Genomic DNA, 16017 nt, shown 5'->3' with positions numbered 1-16017 from the left:
CAATTAAAATGAAATAAAATTGATCAGTAATACAGTGTAGACATTGTTAATGTTGTAAATGACTACTGTAGCTGGAAACGGCAGATTTCTTATGGAATATCTATAGTCGTGGCCAAAAGTTTTGAGTATGACACAAATATTAATTTTCTTCAAGGTTGCTGCTTCAGTGTCTTTAGATAATTTTGTCAGATGTTACTATGGAATACTGAAGTATAATCACAAGTATTTCATAAGTGTCAAAGGCTTTTATTGAAAATTACATGAAGTTGATGCAAAGATTTCTTATTCAAGACCTCTGCAATCCGCCGTGGCATGCTGTCAATTGACTTCTGGGCCGCATCCTAACTAGATGGTAGCCCATTCTTGCATAATCAATGCTTGGAGTTTGTCAGAATTTATGGGGTTTTGTTTGTCCACCCGCCTCTTGAGGATTGATCACAAGTTCTCAATGGGATTAAGGTCTGGGGAGTTTCCTGGCCATGGACCCAAAATATTGATGTTTCGTTCCTCGAGCCACTTTGTTATCACTTTTGCCTTATGGCAAGGTGCTCCATCATGCTGGAAAAGGCATTGTTTGTCACCAATCTGTTCCTGGATGGTTGGGAGAAGTTGCTCTCGGAGGATGTGTTGGTAACATTCTTTATTCATGGCTGGTTTCTTATGCAAAATTGTGAGTGAACTCACTCCCTTGGCTGAGAAGCAACCCCACACATGAATGGTGTCAGGATGCTTTACTGTTGGCATGACACAGGACTGATGGTAGGGCTCACCTTGTCTTCTCCGGACAAGCTTTTTTCCAGATGACCCAAACTATAGGAAGTCCAGCAAACCCGGAGTCGCCTCTTCACTGTTGACATTGAGACCGGTGTTTTGTGGGTACTATTTAATGAAGCTGCCAGTTGAGGACTTGTGTGGTGTCTGTTTCTCAAACTAGACACTCTAATGTACTTGTCCTCTTGCTCAGTTGTGCACCGGGGCCTCCCACTCCTCATTCTATTCTAGTTAGAACCAGTTTGCACTGTTCTGTGCTTTTCTTTCAAAAACAATGACATTTCTAAATGACCCCAAACTTTTGAACGGTAGTGTACATATAGGTCAAATACACATTTGTTTAAATGTGTTTATTATTTCATTACCTACAAATGTTTGATGTACATTAACATTTTCCTTAATATTGTGAAATTAAATGTGAGCACATTTACATGGTACCTGACATTATCTTTCTTGCTTTCACCTGTAATTAATTTGTGGCAATAGATTATTGGCAGCCTTTAGAATCAGTCACAATACTGTATCAGTTTCAGCTTTGTCCTTTTCCCTCTAAACAGTTTATTAATGAAGTATTACTTCTATGAAATTATGAAATGGAATGAAATGGCATTGCTTCTATGAAATAGAAAATATGAGGATACTGTGTTGTGTTCTGTGTATTGGCCATAGAGACTATAACACATTAACATTTAAACTTAGGTTAACAGAAAGAAGACAACATTATGGTAATATGTAAATGTTTTAGCTTTGCTTTCGGACTAATCTGAAAAAAACATGTGCAAACTCTACACTTGGTGCCAATGCTTAGCTAGTCTTACTAACAATATTTCTGGTCTGATATCAATCATCGTTTTCACACTGACCACATTAATTAAGTACAGCCCTCCTCCTGCCCTACATTAGACGACAGCCATGGCATTCTCTCAACCAGCTTCACCTGGAATGTTTTTCCAACAGTCTTGAAGGAGTTCCCACATATGCTGAGCACTTGTTGGCTGCTTTTCCTCCACTCTGTGGTCCAACTCATCCCAAAACATCTCAATTTGGTTGAGGTCAGGGGATTGTGGAGGCCAGGTAATCTGATGCAGCACTCCATCACTCTTCATCTTGGTCAAAAAGCCCTTACACAGCCTGGAGGTGGGTTGGGGTCACTGTCCTGTTGAAAAACAAAGGATAGTCCCACTAAGCGCAAAGCAGATGTGATGGCGTATCGCTGCAGAATGCTGTGGTAGCCATGCTGGTTAAGGGAGCCTTGAATTCTTAATAAATCACAGACAGTGTAACTAGCAGAGCACCCCCACACCATCACACCTCCTCCTCCATGCTCCACGGTGGGAACCACACATGCAGAAATCCAGTGGTGGGCCGCCAGGGCCAGCAAGGCCTTCTCTGCTGGCCTAAACATCATCAGAATATGATTTTTTTAAATATATTTTCCCACAAATATGTATAAAATTATTCCCCAGAGTAAGAGTTATACTCTTCATTTCATAGCTTTCCTCTTGGTTGCACTGCTTCCAGCCCCAGGTTGAGATTTGGAGGGCTGGTCTTTATGTTAGATCTTTTATCCAATCATATTCAGCCATCATGTGTTGCCAGAGGTCTAAAATCTGCCCTCAGGCCTTCAGAATCAACAGTGGGGGCGCTTGTAGCTTAAAGTGAATGGAAATTCAAATTTAGTGTCAACCAATCAGCTTTAGAGTTGGCTATTGTACGCCTGCTGGCTGGCTCCAGTGTTACACAGGAGCCAGCTAGCAGGCGTAGTGCGTACACGTCTTTTGATTGGATTGCCAATATTGAGAGGCAGGTCCTATATGGGCAGAATCTCAGAACTAGGAAACTGAATTTGATAAACAAATTAATTTGCGTACTACTAAGCTGTTTTTTCAACCCACAATGGCGGAAGGAGAAGATATTGATTTGGTCGAGGATATAATTAGAACGCCATTCTCAAGACAAACTTTTTAAGAAAAGTTAGACATTGTCAGGAGAGGTCGACGCCGACGCTACAAAGCCTGTCACAGGCAGGAAAGGGGTTCATTCGCCACTTTAAAAGTTCCAACTACGAGCGTTATCAATGGCTCACAGGCTCCGAGAAGCACTGCAAACTGTACTGCTGGGAATGCCTATTATTTGCAAGTGATCGCTTTGGTGTTTGGAGCCACACTGGCTTTGCAAACTTGAGTTGTCTAACCAAGGCAGCAACGAGACACCAAAGTACAGCTGGGCACTTACAAGCAATGGTGCTTTTGAAAACTTTTGGGGACACCCGAGTGGATCTACAGCTCAACGAACAAGCGCGCAGGGCAACGAAGCTGCACAATGAAAAGGTATTGTACTCTTCCCCTGCAATTCTCTGAATAAAAATGTCAATTTCAAGGTGACGCAACGCCTGGTTATACTGCGTTTCTGTCTAAATGTATAGTGTCTAGAGCCATGGCATCATAATGATGGTAATAAGAGGTGGATTAATTCGGGTGGGACAGTGTAGGACTTCACTGAAGGCCCAGGCCCCAGGCCCATGGCACGCTACTGCAGAAATCATCTGTGTTTCTGCGTCTCAAAGACACAGTGATTGAAACCAAAAATCAAACATTTGGACTCATCAGACCAAACACTAGATTTCCACTGCTCGTGTTTCCTGGCCCAAGCAAGTCTCTTCTTACTATTGGTGTCCTTTAGTAGTGGTTTCTTTGCAGCAATTTGACCAAGAAGGCCTGATTCACACAGTCTCCTCTGAACAGTTGATGTTGAGATGTGTGTTACTTTAACTCTGTGAAGCATTTACTAGGGCTACTAATTCTGAGGCTGGTAACTAATAAACTTAGTTTAATAGAGGTAATTTTGGGTCTTTCTTTCCGGTGTCGGTCCTCATGAGAGCCAGTTTCATCATAGCGCTTGATGGTTTATGCAACTGCACTTTAAACCTCTTACAGCTCCCCCCCTACTTTGTGCAATTTCTGCCTGAAGACATACGCAAATCTAACAGCCTGTAGCTCAGGCACAGAACCAAGGATATGCATATTCTTGGTATCATTTGAAAGAAAACACTCTGAAGTTTGTGTAAATGTGAATTGAATGTAGGAGAATATAACACAATAGATCTGGTTTAGATAAAACAATGATAACTTCCAAAATGTGTGTGCTACATGACATTTATCATGAAGTCACCCAGGTGACCAACACAAGTAGCCCAAATGTACCCAAGTGGCCAAATTGGTGAAAGTATACATTTTGAAACAAATAACTATATACAAAATACCAAAATGGTATTCTAACACACTCCCCCACAAAAATTGTGAAAAAATTTGAAGAGAAAAATGTTTTGAAAAAAAAAAATGGAAAAATTGTGCAGGTAGAGTCTAGTGAGTGTGTGGGTAGAGTCTAGTGAGTGTGTGGGTAGAGTCTAGTGAGTGTGTGGGTAGAGTCTAGTGAGTGTGTGGATAGAGTCTAGTGAGTGTGCGGGTAGAGTCTAGTGAGTGTGCGGGTAGAGTCTAGTGAGTGTGTGGGTAGAGTCTAGTGAGTGTGTGGGTAGAGTCTAGTGAGTGTGTGGGTAGAGTCTAGTGAGTGTGTGAGTAGAGTCTAGTGAGTGTGTGGGGTAGAGTCTAGTGAGTGTGTGGGTAGAGTCTAGTGAGTGTGTGGGTAGAGTCTGTGTGGGCAGAGTCTAGTGAGTGAGTCTGTGGGTGTGAGTCTCTAGTGAGTGTGAGTGTGTGGTGTAGAGTCTAGTGAGCGTGCGGGTAGAGTCTAGTGAGCGTGCGGGTAGAGTCTAGTGAGCGTGCGGGTAGAGTCTAGTGAGTGTGCGGGTAGAGTCTAGTGAGTGTGCGGGTAGAGTCTAGTGAGTGTAGAGTCTGAGTGAGTGTGCGGGTAGAGTCTAGTGAGTGTGCGGGTAGAGTCTAGTGAGTGTGTGGGTAGAGTCTAGTGAGTGTGCGGGTAGAGTCTAGTGAGTGTGCGGGTAGAGACTAGTGAGTGTGCGGGTAGAGTCTAGTGAGTGTGCGGGTAGAGTCTAGTGAGTGTGCGGGTAGAGTCTAGTGAGTGTGCGGGTAGAGTCTAGTGAGTGTGCGGGTAGAGTCTAGTGAGTGTGCGGGTAGAGTCTAGTGAGTGTGCGGGTAGAGTCTAGTGAACTAGTGAGTGTGCGGGTAGAGTCTAGTGAGTGTGCGGGTAGAGTCTAGTGAGTGTGCGGGTAGAGTCTAGTGAGTGTGCGGGTAGAGTCTAGTGAGTGTGCGGGTAGAGTCTAGTGAGTGTGCATACTCAGTGCAAGAGAGTCAGTGCAAAAAAACAACAAAAAGGGGTCAATGTGTATTTTTTAATGACATTTTAAGATATATCTTTAGTTCATGTAGAATGACATTTCTGAGTGGAAACAATACTTTTTATGAACATGATTGGAAGCAATATATCATTGTTGTTTTTTATTTCCATATCACAGGGTAAAATGGTCAAATCTCTCACCCTGTGGTCAGTGGGGTGCCGTCCACCCACTTCCAGGCCCCCTCAGTAACAGAGTCAGTCAGACCAATCCAGGCGCTCAGGTGGAGGTTGAAGAGAAACTCCTGTTGGTGAGAAAGATACTGATATTGTCAACTACTATAGACTACATGTGTTAAATACGGGAAGATACAATACTCACCAAGAGATGTTTGATTCTCTCACCTGTTCCTTATCACTGTTTACGATCACCAGGTCTGCTCCTCTCATCAGACACTCCTGTCTGCTCTCCCCCCAGGGTTTTTTCACAGTAGACAGGAAGTACCAACTGGATTCAAACTTCTGCCAGTCTTCAGGACAGGTTTGTTCTACAAGACAGAAATATTATTTTCCATCTCATTATTCTGCATCTATTATTGAAGAATACAAACACAAGTTTACTGCATATTAGATATGTGATGTTATGATCATTTATCAGGTAAACTCACTCAGATTTGAGAACTTTGTCATAAGATCATCTCTCAATACTTTTTATGAACATTATATCATTGTTGTTTTTTATTTCCATATCACAGGGTAAAATGGTCAAATCTCTTTGTGTCAGGGGGTGTTTCCAGGCCCCTCAGTAACAGGTCTGACCAATCCAGGCGCTCTGGTTGAAGAGAAACTCTTTTGGTCAGGATACTGTGTTGTAACTGGTCTGTAGCTGGTCTCTCACCTGTTCCTTAGTCACTGTTTGTAGGTCTGTCCTCTCAGGGTCTGCTCTCCCCCAGGGTTTTTTTCACAGTTGTACCAACTGGATTCAACTGGTCTGTATTCTGCTATTATTGAAGAATGGTCTTAGATATGTGATGTTATCTTTTATCAGGTCAGGGTGTTTGAGAACTGGTCATAAGATCAGCTGGTCTCTCTCTTTAGTCAGGGTGTTGTAACTGGTCTGTAGCTGGTCTCTCTCTTTAGTCAGGGTGTTGTAACTGGTCTGTAGCTGGTCTCTCTCTTTAGTCAGGGTGTTGTAACTGGTCTGTAGCTGGTCTCTCTCTTTAGTCAGGGTGTTGTAACTGGTCTGTAGCTGGTCTCTCTCTTTAGTCAGGGTGTTGTAACTGGTCTGTAGCTGGTCTCTCTCTTTAGTCAGGGTGTTGTAACTGATCTGTAGCTGGTCTCTCTCTTCAGTCAGGGTGTTGTAACTGGTCTGTAGCTGGTCTCTCTCTTCAGTCAGGGTGTTGTAACTGGTCTGTAGCTGGTCTCTCTCTTCAGTCATAGTGTTGTAACTGGTCTGTAGCTGGTCTCTCTCCACAGTCTCATTTCCTCTGTTATCTGGAAAGGATTGATACATATAGCTCCTGGTTAATTCACTCACGTAACAGTAATTCAAGAAATCTAAATGCATATTCTCATGATAATGATTGAGATGATTGGCATGCGGTGTTTACATTTCACCAGTAAAACGTGATGAATTATCATTCAAGATTGACATGGATGTTTAGTCTATTTTGAAATGAGCTGTTCCTGACTTGGTGAAGGACAAAGAACATTTTCTCCGAGACGATGTGGATATAGTCAGACGTTGTAATCTGAGGATTCATTTGATGTATATTCTATAAAGAGATTCATAAGATGCCATCTGTCGGTACATACTTTGATTGAGAAATAATAATGTCATAAACTATTTTTTGTACTCCCTCACCTAAACAAGTATCACTCCACCACTGTTTACAAAAGACATGATTGACATCGGTGAAAGTGGACAGAATATCAGCTGATTATTGATGATGAATGATGCAAATCTGCTAGTTAGCTAGGTCGATAATTCTTTCACTGATTAGGATTTAATCTTCAATGCTCTCAAATATTAACTTCATAATATAGCCTGACCTTCATGGTCTGACCTTCAGCTTATAATGGCTTCATAAAGCCTTCATATCAAAGGCTTCATAAAGCCTTCATAATGTCGTCATAAGCACTACATAAATGTGTTATTTAGCATCTGTAAGTATATGTCATGCTTTATAAAGGGTTCATAAACGTGGCATAACTGTGTGACAATATCTCCCATGTCAAGTGTGACATAACCCACTATGTTGAATATGATATAAACGTGTAAAGGGTGACATGTTGTGCTGAAGGATGAAGCTCTAAAGTTAAGTCATTTTAGTCACATTACACCTAATCTTGTTCCCAGACACTTCCGCCCAAATGCTCGGAAGGTCTGGTGGACCAACGCATAAAACTTGGCCTTCATTAGTTAGGTTAGATTTAAAAGCACATTTTAATTAAGAAGAGAAGTTATGAAAATGGGCAGGGCTTAGCCATAATAATGACTTTGTGGCTGTGTTAACTATTGACGACCAGTGGGAATGTTTTTGCTGAAGGACATAGGCTGATGGAAAATATTTTACTCAATATGGCCACTCAATTTTAGTGCTTGATATCCCAGGCTTATACAGCGCATTTGGAAAGTATTCAGACCCCTTGATTTTTTTCATATTTTGTTATGTTACAGCCTTATTCTAAAATTTATTAAATTGTTTTCTCCCCTCTTCAATCTACACACAATAACCCATAATGAGGCAAAAACAGGTTTTTAGACATTTTTGCAACTTCATTAAATATTACAAAATGTAAATATTACATTTACATAAGTATTCAGACCCTTTACTCAGTACTTTGTTGAAGCACCTTTGGCATCAATTATAGCCTTAGGTATGACACCCCATTCATGGCACACCCGTATTTGGGGAGTTTCTCCCATTCTTCACTGCAGATCCTCTCAAGCTCTGTCAGGTTGGATGTGGAGCATCACTGCACAGCTATTTTCAGGTCTCTCCAGAGGTGTTCAATAGGGTTTAAGTCCGGGCTCTGGCTTGGCCACTGAAGGACATTCAGAAACTTGTTCTGAAGCCTCTCCCGCATTGTCTTGGCTTTGTGCTTAGGGTCCTTTTGGAAGGTGAACCTTCACCCCAGTCTGAGGTCCTGAACGCTCTGGAGCAGGTTTTCATCAAGGATCTCTCTGTACTTTGCTCCGTTCATCTATACCTCGATCCTGACTGTCACGTTGTTACATCCAGACCTTAGTGAGTGTGTGATGGTATAGATGGTATTGAGTACAGTATATTCATATGAGATGAGTTGTTACATCCTGACCTTAGTGAGTGTGTAATGGTATAGATGGTATTGAGTACAGTATATTCATATGAGATGAGTTGTCACGTCCTGACCTTAGTTCCTTTTTTATGTCTCTATTTTAGTTTGGTCATTGCGTGATTTGGGGTGGGCATTCTATGTTTTGTATTCTAGGTTTTGTATTTCTGTGTTTAGCCTGGTATGGTTTCCAATCAGAGGCAGCTGAGAACCATACTTAGGCAGCCTGTTTTCCCACTATGGGTTGTGGGTAGTTATTTTCTGTTTAGTGTTTTTGTTGCACCTTGCAGAACTGTTCGTTTGTCGGTTTGTTGTTTTGTTCCAGTATTCATCTTTATTAAAAGTATTATGAATACGTACCACGCTGGACTTTGGTCCTCTTCTCCTTCTCCCGACGACACTCGTTACACTGACTAGTCTCCCAGTATCTGCTGCTGAAAACATCCCCATAGCATGATGCTGCCACCATCCTGCATCACCGTGGGGATGGTGCCAGGTTTCCTCCAGACATGGAGCTTGGCACTCAGGCCAAAGCATTCCATTTTAGTTTCATCAGACCAGCGAATCTTGTTACTCATGGTCTGAGAGTCTTTTGGTGTCTCCAAAATCTCTGCAGCATTCCAAGCGGACTGCCACGTGCCTTTTACTGAGCAGGGACTCCAATCAAGTTGTAGAATATCTCAAGGATTATTAATGGAAACAGGATGCATCTGAGCTCAATTTCAAGTCTCTTAGCAAAGAGTCTGAATATCTATGTAAATAAGGTATTTCTGTTTATGATTTTTTTTTTATACATTTGCTAAAAATTCTAAAAACTTTGTCATTATGTTGTATTGTGTGTGGATTGATGAAGGGAAAATGATTCTATCAATTTTTGAATTAGTCTGTAACAAAATGTGAGAAAATTGTCTGGCATCTGAATCATTTTTGAATGCACTTGGCTTGTGTAGTCAAGTAGAGCTGATGCAGTTTTTTTAATTTTTTGTCACATTTTTTGAAAAATAAATACATTTGAGCATTGATGGTTTCATTACTGGCAGTGCTTGACCTTGACTGAAATAGGTTCTGGTACTCATTTTGGGTTCCGGTACTGTTTCATATTTAGGTGTAGGAGCTCCACACTACGTTTGAGCTGATATTCCTTAAGAGGAACAGGAGCTCAAGCAGTAGAACATTTGATGTGCCGGTACTCTGCTCCGGTGAGATCCTGCCCAAGTCAAGCCCTGGTTACTGGAAGAATATCAGGACCACTTTGAAAGAATCGGAGTGTTGTATTGAGCATTTACAAAAAATGGAGAGTTGGCGCCACCTTGCGGAAATATTGAAAACAGGCTGGTGGATCGCATCCTGACAAAGCCCCTGGGAAGAAGTTCTGGCTTGGCTACTCTTGGTGTTGCCAACTTCAGGTACTAGAGGGCTGGGGTTCAAGCCCTTATCTCATCTCCTGAAGTTGTTTTCACCTTTCATCTGTCGCCTCGTATTTACGTGTGTGTGTGTGTGTGTGTGTGTGTGTGTATAGATAGATAGATGACTCGGTTCAGTCAAAGAAGAATGATAGAGGACTTCCAGCTATATGGGGTGACGCTCACCCGCATTGCCATGATTACCCAGGACTATTACCCAGTGGAATTGGGAATTAACTTATATCTGGGCTGCACAGTAATGACACATTTCATTTGTATAAAATGTTTCAAATACTTATTGTTCATAAACATATTTTCCAATCGGATATCTCCCATCAGATGCAGGATGATGTCAGTATGTTTCTGTTCCTCCCTGATGAGTTCACTGCCAACATGACGCTGTTGGAGGAGAGCCTGATGGCCGAGTTTGTCCAGCGCTCCACTTGAGTAATGAGCATGTATCTGGTTTCTCTGTCCTCTTAATGTTGACAGAGCCAGAGCACGCATGTAGAAGTAGTCTAACTGGCCTGCTGCGCAAATGTAGGAAAGTAACCATTTGGGGATGTCTTGTTTCTGATCGTGTTCACTCAACACCACTAATTAGCTGAGCTTCTAAGTCGTTTTTTCTTCACCTCACACAGTTATTCAGCATACTTTTCTCACAGTATTTGAAAAATCTTTACAAAACTCTCCCCCTCGATAATCACCAGTCCTCCTTAGAAAAAGCAACATGTCATGCTCTGAGGATCCCGTATATCCAGTGGAAATTTCACAAAATACCTCAGCACATCTCCCTTCCAGCAAAAACAGCTGTGTCTGTCCTGAGCTCACTGGAGCAAAACACTCTGAGGACCGGAATAGCCTAGTTGTTAAAATGTTGCAAGTTCACTAGCATTAGCTTTGGATACAATTGATTGATTTAATACAATGTTGCACATCACTAATGATAGATCAAGGTAGAAAGAGGGGCAGACATGAGAAGTAGAGAGATGAATGTGATTGAAAGAATCTACATTTTCATCCGGATGTTTTCTGATTTTATTTGTTCTAGTTGAAAATGGAAGTTCTTGGCCTACTGCTACATTGCCTTAGGATATCTCTTCGTGCACTCATTTCTTTAGACGCCATTAATGGAATTTCTACTTTAAAATGTTTATCATTTTAATTTCGGTTTGAAGCGGCAGGTTGCATAGCGGTTTAGAGCGTTGGGGCGGTATACTAGGTGAACAATCTGTCAATGTGCCCTTGACTAAGGGACTTACTCCTAGTTGCTCCTGTAAGTCGTTCTGGATAAGAACGTCTAATGAATGATGCAATTGTGTTTTGTATTATTAACCATGTGACAATTATTTTGAGAAACAAATACGTTTCTATTTAATTGAAAATGTTCCACTAAAATGTGTTTATGAAAATTATAACTGACACGCAGATCGGTAGAAATGGAAGGATAAATTGTAAACGTTCCCAAACTGGAAACTCATGCACAGTCTATGACTACTTGTAAGTACAGAACTAGGAACAAAGAACCTACCCCAACACTTGCTTTGTGAGTACATAACTATAGTGTGATAATAAAATACATGTCTGCCCTGTTCAAATGTAGTCAGAAAATGGAATAGAGTCCCAAATGGCACTCTATTTCCTACATAGTGCACTGTCAAAAGTACTGTACTAATAGGGTATCATTTGGGCCTCACCCACAGAAATCCAGTCTCAGGGAGATGTTGAGAGTGACTTGTAGAACACACAGCACTCCTAAACACACAGCAGCCAGCCTGTAGAGTATTGTTCTTCCATCTGCAGAGGAACAGGAAGGCACTCCGTCCTACATTATGATTCAAATAGAACAAACATCATCCAACATCACTAATGACTAATATTAGATTTCTGAGAACCAAACATTTCCATTGCGGTTGGCAGCAACAATTTTCCAAAAGTACACAATAAAGCAGAAGCATCATATAACAGCTCAATCTGCGATTCCTGTAGCAGAATTTAAAGGTGCAATCTGTGATTGCAATATTACATTATTCACATATTTTTAATGTATTATATTTCCCCCTTGATTCTTGAAGAATGCAACTTCTACTGTAAATGCCTCATGAGCTTAACTTTCTAACTCCATCAGGACCCAAAATATTAGCTTGTTCTACCATGGAACTGTTAACAAACACTGTGTAGACTCAGATGGGTAAAACTATCATTTTGATCTCATACAGTACCAGACATACATAGTTCTGTCTATGAATTACATACAGTACCAGACATATATACATAGTTCTGTCTACGAATTACATATAGTACCAGTCATACATAGTTCTGTCTATGAATTACATACAGTACCAGTCATACATAGTTCTGTCTATGAATTACATACAGTACCAGACATACATAGTTCTGTCTATGAATTACATACAGTACCAGTCATACATAGTTCTGTCTATGAATTACATACAGTACCAGACATACATACATAGTTCTGTCTATGAATTACATACAGTACCAGACATACATAGTTCTGTCTATGAATTACATATAGTACCAGTCATACATAGTTCTGTCTATGAATTACATATAGTACCAGTCATACATAGTTCTGTCTATGAATTACATACAGTACCAGTCATACATACTGTAGCTCTGTCTATGAATTTGAGAGTGGTTATATTTCTGCAGTGTGCATTTTTCTGAGAGTGGTTACGTTTCTCTGAGCGGAAAAAAGCGGGCAGGTCACCAGTTGCACAGAGCCTGTTTCAGGTTACTAGACCCTCAGCTGTTTACCAATAAGAGTGGTGGGGTATCCACTGTGTTGCTGTTATAAAGATTATTTTCAATTGATCTTATTAAATAGTTCTACATATTGAATTGATGCATTTTAGTGTATGAGACCCCAGCAGGTTGTAAACCTCAGGCTCTGTACCAACTGAACCACACAGAAGACAGAACAATACAAACACGTACAAGTGTTTTTCTATGACGTGCTATTAGTGTGTGTGCACATGCCAGAATACGTGTGTGCTTTCGGTTTGTGCGTTCATACCTGTCTGCGTGTGTGTGTGTGTGTGTGTGTGTGTGTGTGTGTGTGTGTGTGTGTGTGTGTGTGTGTGTGTGTGTGTGTGTGTGTGAGAGAAAGATAATTCTTTGTACCTGAGAGATGGGTCTCAGTCTTCACGCTCCTCGTTGCTCTATTCTGGTTTTCTTCATTAACTTCTTTTAATACAATCACCTGTTTGTTGACGTAGTCGGCCATCTAAACTAACTGTACCGGATATAAATGTTGACCCCAATCAATCAATTAATCAACGAATTCAGTTTGTCTGACCTTTTATTGCAATATATATGATTTTTACTTATAGTATTAACTTACTTACGATTACATTTCTAACTGACTCATAATGATAATATCTACTTTATGATTACCTTTCTGTCTCCTAATGGTAATATCTACTGTATGATTACCTTTCTAACTGACTCCTAATGGTAATATCTACTGTATGATTACCTTTCTAACTGACTCCTAATGGTAATATCTACTGTATGATTACCTTTCTACCTGACTCCTAATGGTAATATCTACTGTATGATTACTAGTAGTTGAGTAGTTGCTTTGATATGCGTCTCCACTGGTACCTCTCTGATGTCTGTCTGTGGTCCACTACAGTTGATAGAATGTATTAAGAATCCTATCACCTTCAAGCAGGAAGTTGGTAGACCTAACAGGATATTCTAAACAGAGTGATATAACATGATAGCTGCATGACAACAAGTAATGAGGAGCGCAGTCTTTCATCCTATCACTTTGACAGGCCTGTTTGTGGCATCCCCATCCTTCAAATGGAGTTCACATTATGACTCTATCTCTCTCTATGCCTTCGATGGCCTTTTTAAATACTGTCTGTGTGTGACATTAGTGTTAGGAGTTATTTAGAAGTGTATGAAGAAAATCTGTCTGCATCTTAATCAGAGGTTTAAAAGGTGAACTTCACAGAACACAATGTGTGTGTGTGTGTGTGTGTGTGTGTGTGTGTGTGTGCCAATTCAGTACTGCTCTGCCCTCTGTGTGTGTTTTAACAATCCAATCACATTCAATCAGGAAGCTGGAAGACCTTACAAGGACATTTTTCCTTTATTTTTTCATGTGTGCCTTAGTTATTCTTATTAAAGCAATTTATGTAATAATTGATCATGGAAAAATCACAAGCCTATGGCAAATCACATAACATGTTTATATTAAAAACAAAACATAATTCTTTCACTGATTAGGATTTAATCTTCAATGCTCTCAAATATTAACTTCATAATATAGCCTGACCTTCATGGTCTGACCTTCAGCTTATAATGGCTTCATAAAGCCTTCATATCAAAGGCTTCATAAAGCCTTCATAATGTCGTCATAAGCACTACATAAATGTGTTATTTAGCATCTGTAAGTATATGTCATGCTTTATAAAGGGTTCATAAACGTGGCATAACTGTGTGACAATATCTCCCATGTCAAGTGTGACATAACCCACTATGTTGAATATGATATAAACGTGTAAAGGGTGACATGTTGTGCTGAAGGATGAAGCTCTAAAGTTAAGTCATTTTAGTCACATTACACCTAATCTTGTTCCCAGACACTTCCGCCCAAATGCTCGGAAGGTCTGGTGGACCAACGCATAAAACTTGGCCTTCATTAGTTAGTTAGATTTAAAAGCACATTTTAATTAAGAAGAGAAGTTATGAAAATGGGCAGGGCTTAGCCATAATAATGACTTTGTGGCTGTGTTAACTATTGACGACCAGTGGGAATGTTTTTGCTGAAGGACATAGGCTGATGGAAAATATTTTACTCAATATGGCCACTCAATTTTAGTGCTTGATATCCCAGGCTTATACAGCGCATTTGGAAAGTATTCAGACCCCTTGATTTTTTTCATATTTTGTTATGTTACAGCCTTATTCTAAAATTTATTAAATTGTTTTTTCCCCTCTTCAATCTACACACAATAACCCATAATGAGGCAAAAACAGGTTTTTAGACATTTTTGCAACTTCATTAAATATTACAAAATGTAAATATTAAACTAACTGTACCGGATATGCCAGACAGTAGCTCTGTCTATGAATTTGAGAGTGGTTATATTTCTGCAGTGTGCATTTTTCTGAGAGTGGTTACGTTTCTCTGAGCGGAAAAAAGCGGGCAGGTCACCAGTTGCACAGAGCCTGTTTCAGGTTACTAGACCCTCAGCTGTTTACCAATAAGAGTGGTGGGGTATCCACTGTGTTGCTGTTATAAAGATTATTTTCAATTGATCTTATTAAATAGTTCTACATATTGAATTGATGCATTTTAGTGTATGAGACCCCAGCAGGTTGTAAACCTCAGGCTCTGTACCAACTGAACCACACAGAAGACAGAACAATACAAACACGTACAAGTGTTTTTCTATGACGTGCTATTAGTGTGTGTGCACATGCCAGAATACGTGTGTGCTTTCGGTTTGTGCGTTCATACCTGTCTGCGTGTGTGTGTGTGTGTGTGTGTGTGTGTGTGTGTGTGTGTGTGTGTGTGTGTGTGTGTGTGTGTGTGAGAGAAAGATAATTCTTTGTACCTGAGAGATGGGTCTCAGTCTTCACGCTCCTCGTTGCTCTATTCTGGTTTTCTTCATTAACTTCTTTTAATACAATCACCTGTTTGTTGACGTAGTCGGCCATCTAAACTAACTGTACCGGATATAAATGTTGACCCCAATCAATCAATTAATCAACGAATTCAGTTTGTCTGACCTTTTATTGCAATATATATGATTTTTACTTATAGTATTAACTTACTTACGATTACATTTCTAACTGACTCATAATGATAATATCTACTTTATGATTACCTTTCTGTCTCCTAATGGTAATATCTACTGTATGATTACCTTTCTAACTGACTCCTAATGGTAATATCTACTGTATGATTACCTTTCTAACTGACTCCTAATGGTAATATCTACTGTATGATTACCTTTCTACCTGACTCCTAATGGTAATATCTACTGTATGATTACTAGTAGTTGAGTAGTTGCTTTGATATGCGTCTCCACTGTTACCTCTCTGATGTCTGTCTGTGGTCCACTACAGTTGATAGAATGTATTAAGAATCCTATCACCTTCAAGCAGGAAGTTGGTAGACCTAACAGGATATTCTAAACAGAGTGATATAACATGATAGCTGCATGACAACAAGTAATGAGGAGCGCAGTCTTTCATCCTATCACTTTGACAGGCCTGTTTGTGGCATCCCCATCCT

General features: G+C 40.3%; 1 protein-coding gene across 1 annotated transcript; it reads right to left on the bottom strand.

Annotated features, from left to right (window-relative positions):
• Positions 1-1106: 1106 nt before the first annotated feature.
• LOC135561789 (C-type lectin domain family 4 member E-like) lies at positions 1107-5713 on the bottom strand. The gene is made up of 4 exons (XM_065003644.1): positions 5685-5713; positions 5422-5564; positions 5221-5321; positions 1107-1927 (listed from the first exon to the last, which is right to left on the bottom strand). The coding sequence occupies exons 1-4, from the start codon at positions 5704-5706 to the stop codon at positions 1894-1896; spliced, it is 300 nt and encodes a 99-aa protein (XP_064859716.1). The 5' UTR covers positions 5707-5713; the 3' UTR covers positions 1107-1893.
• Between the last annotated feature and the right edge of the window lie 10304 nt (positions 5714-16017).

The sequence above is a fragment of the Oncorhynchus nerka genome, linkage group LG18 (assembly GCF_034236695.1).
Source record: "Oncorhynchus nerka isolate Pitt River linkage group LG18, Oner_Uvic_2.0, whole genome shotgun sequence".
NCBI classification, from domain to species: Eukaryota; Metazoa; Chordata; class Actinopteri; order Salmoniformes; family Salmonidae; genus Oncorhynchus; species Oncorhynchus nerka.
The sequence above is the reverse complement of the archived record's forward strand: the minus strand, read 5'-3'. Positions and strand labels throughout refer to the sequence as shown.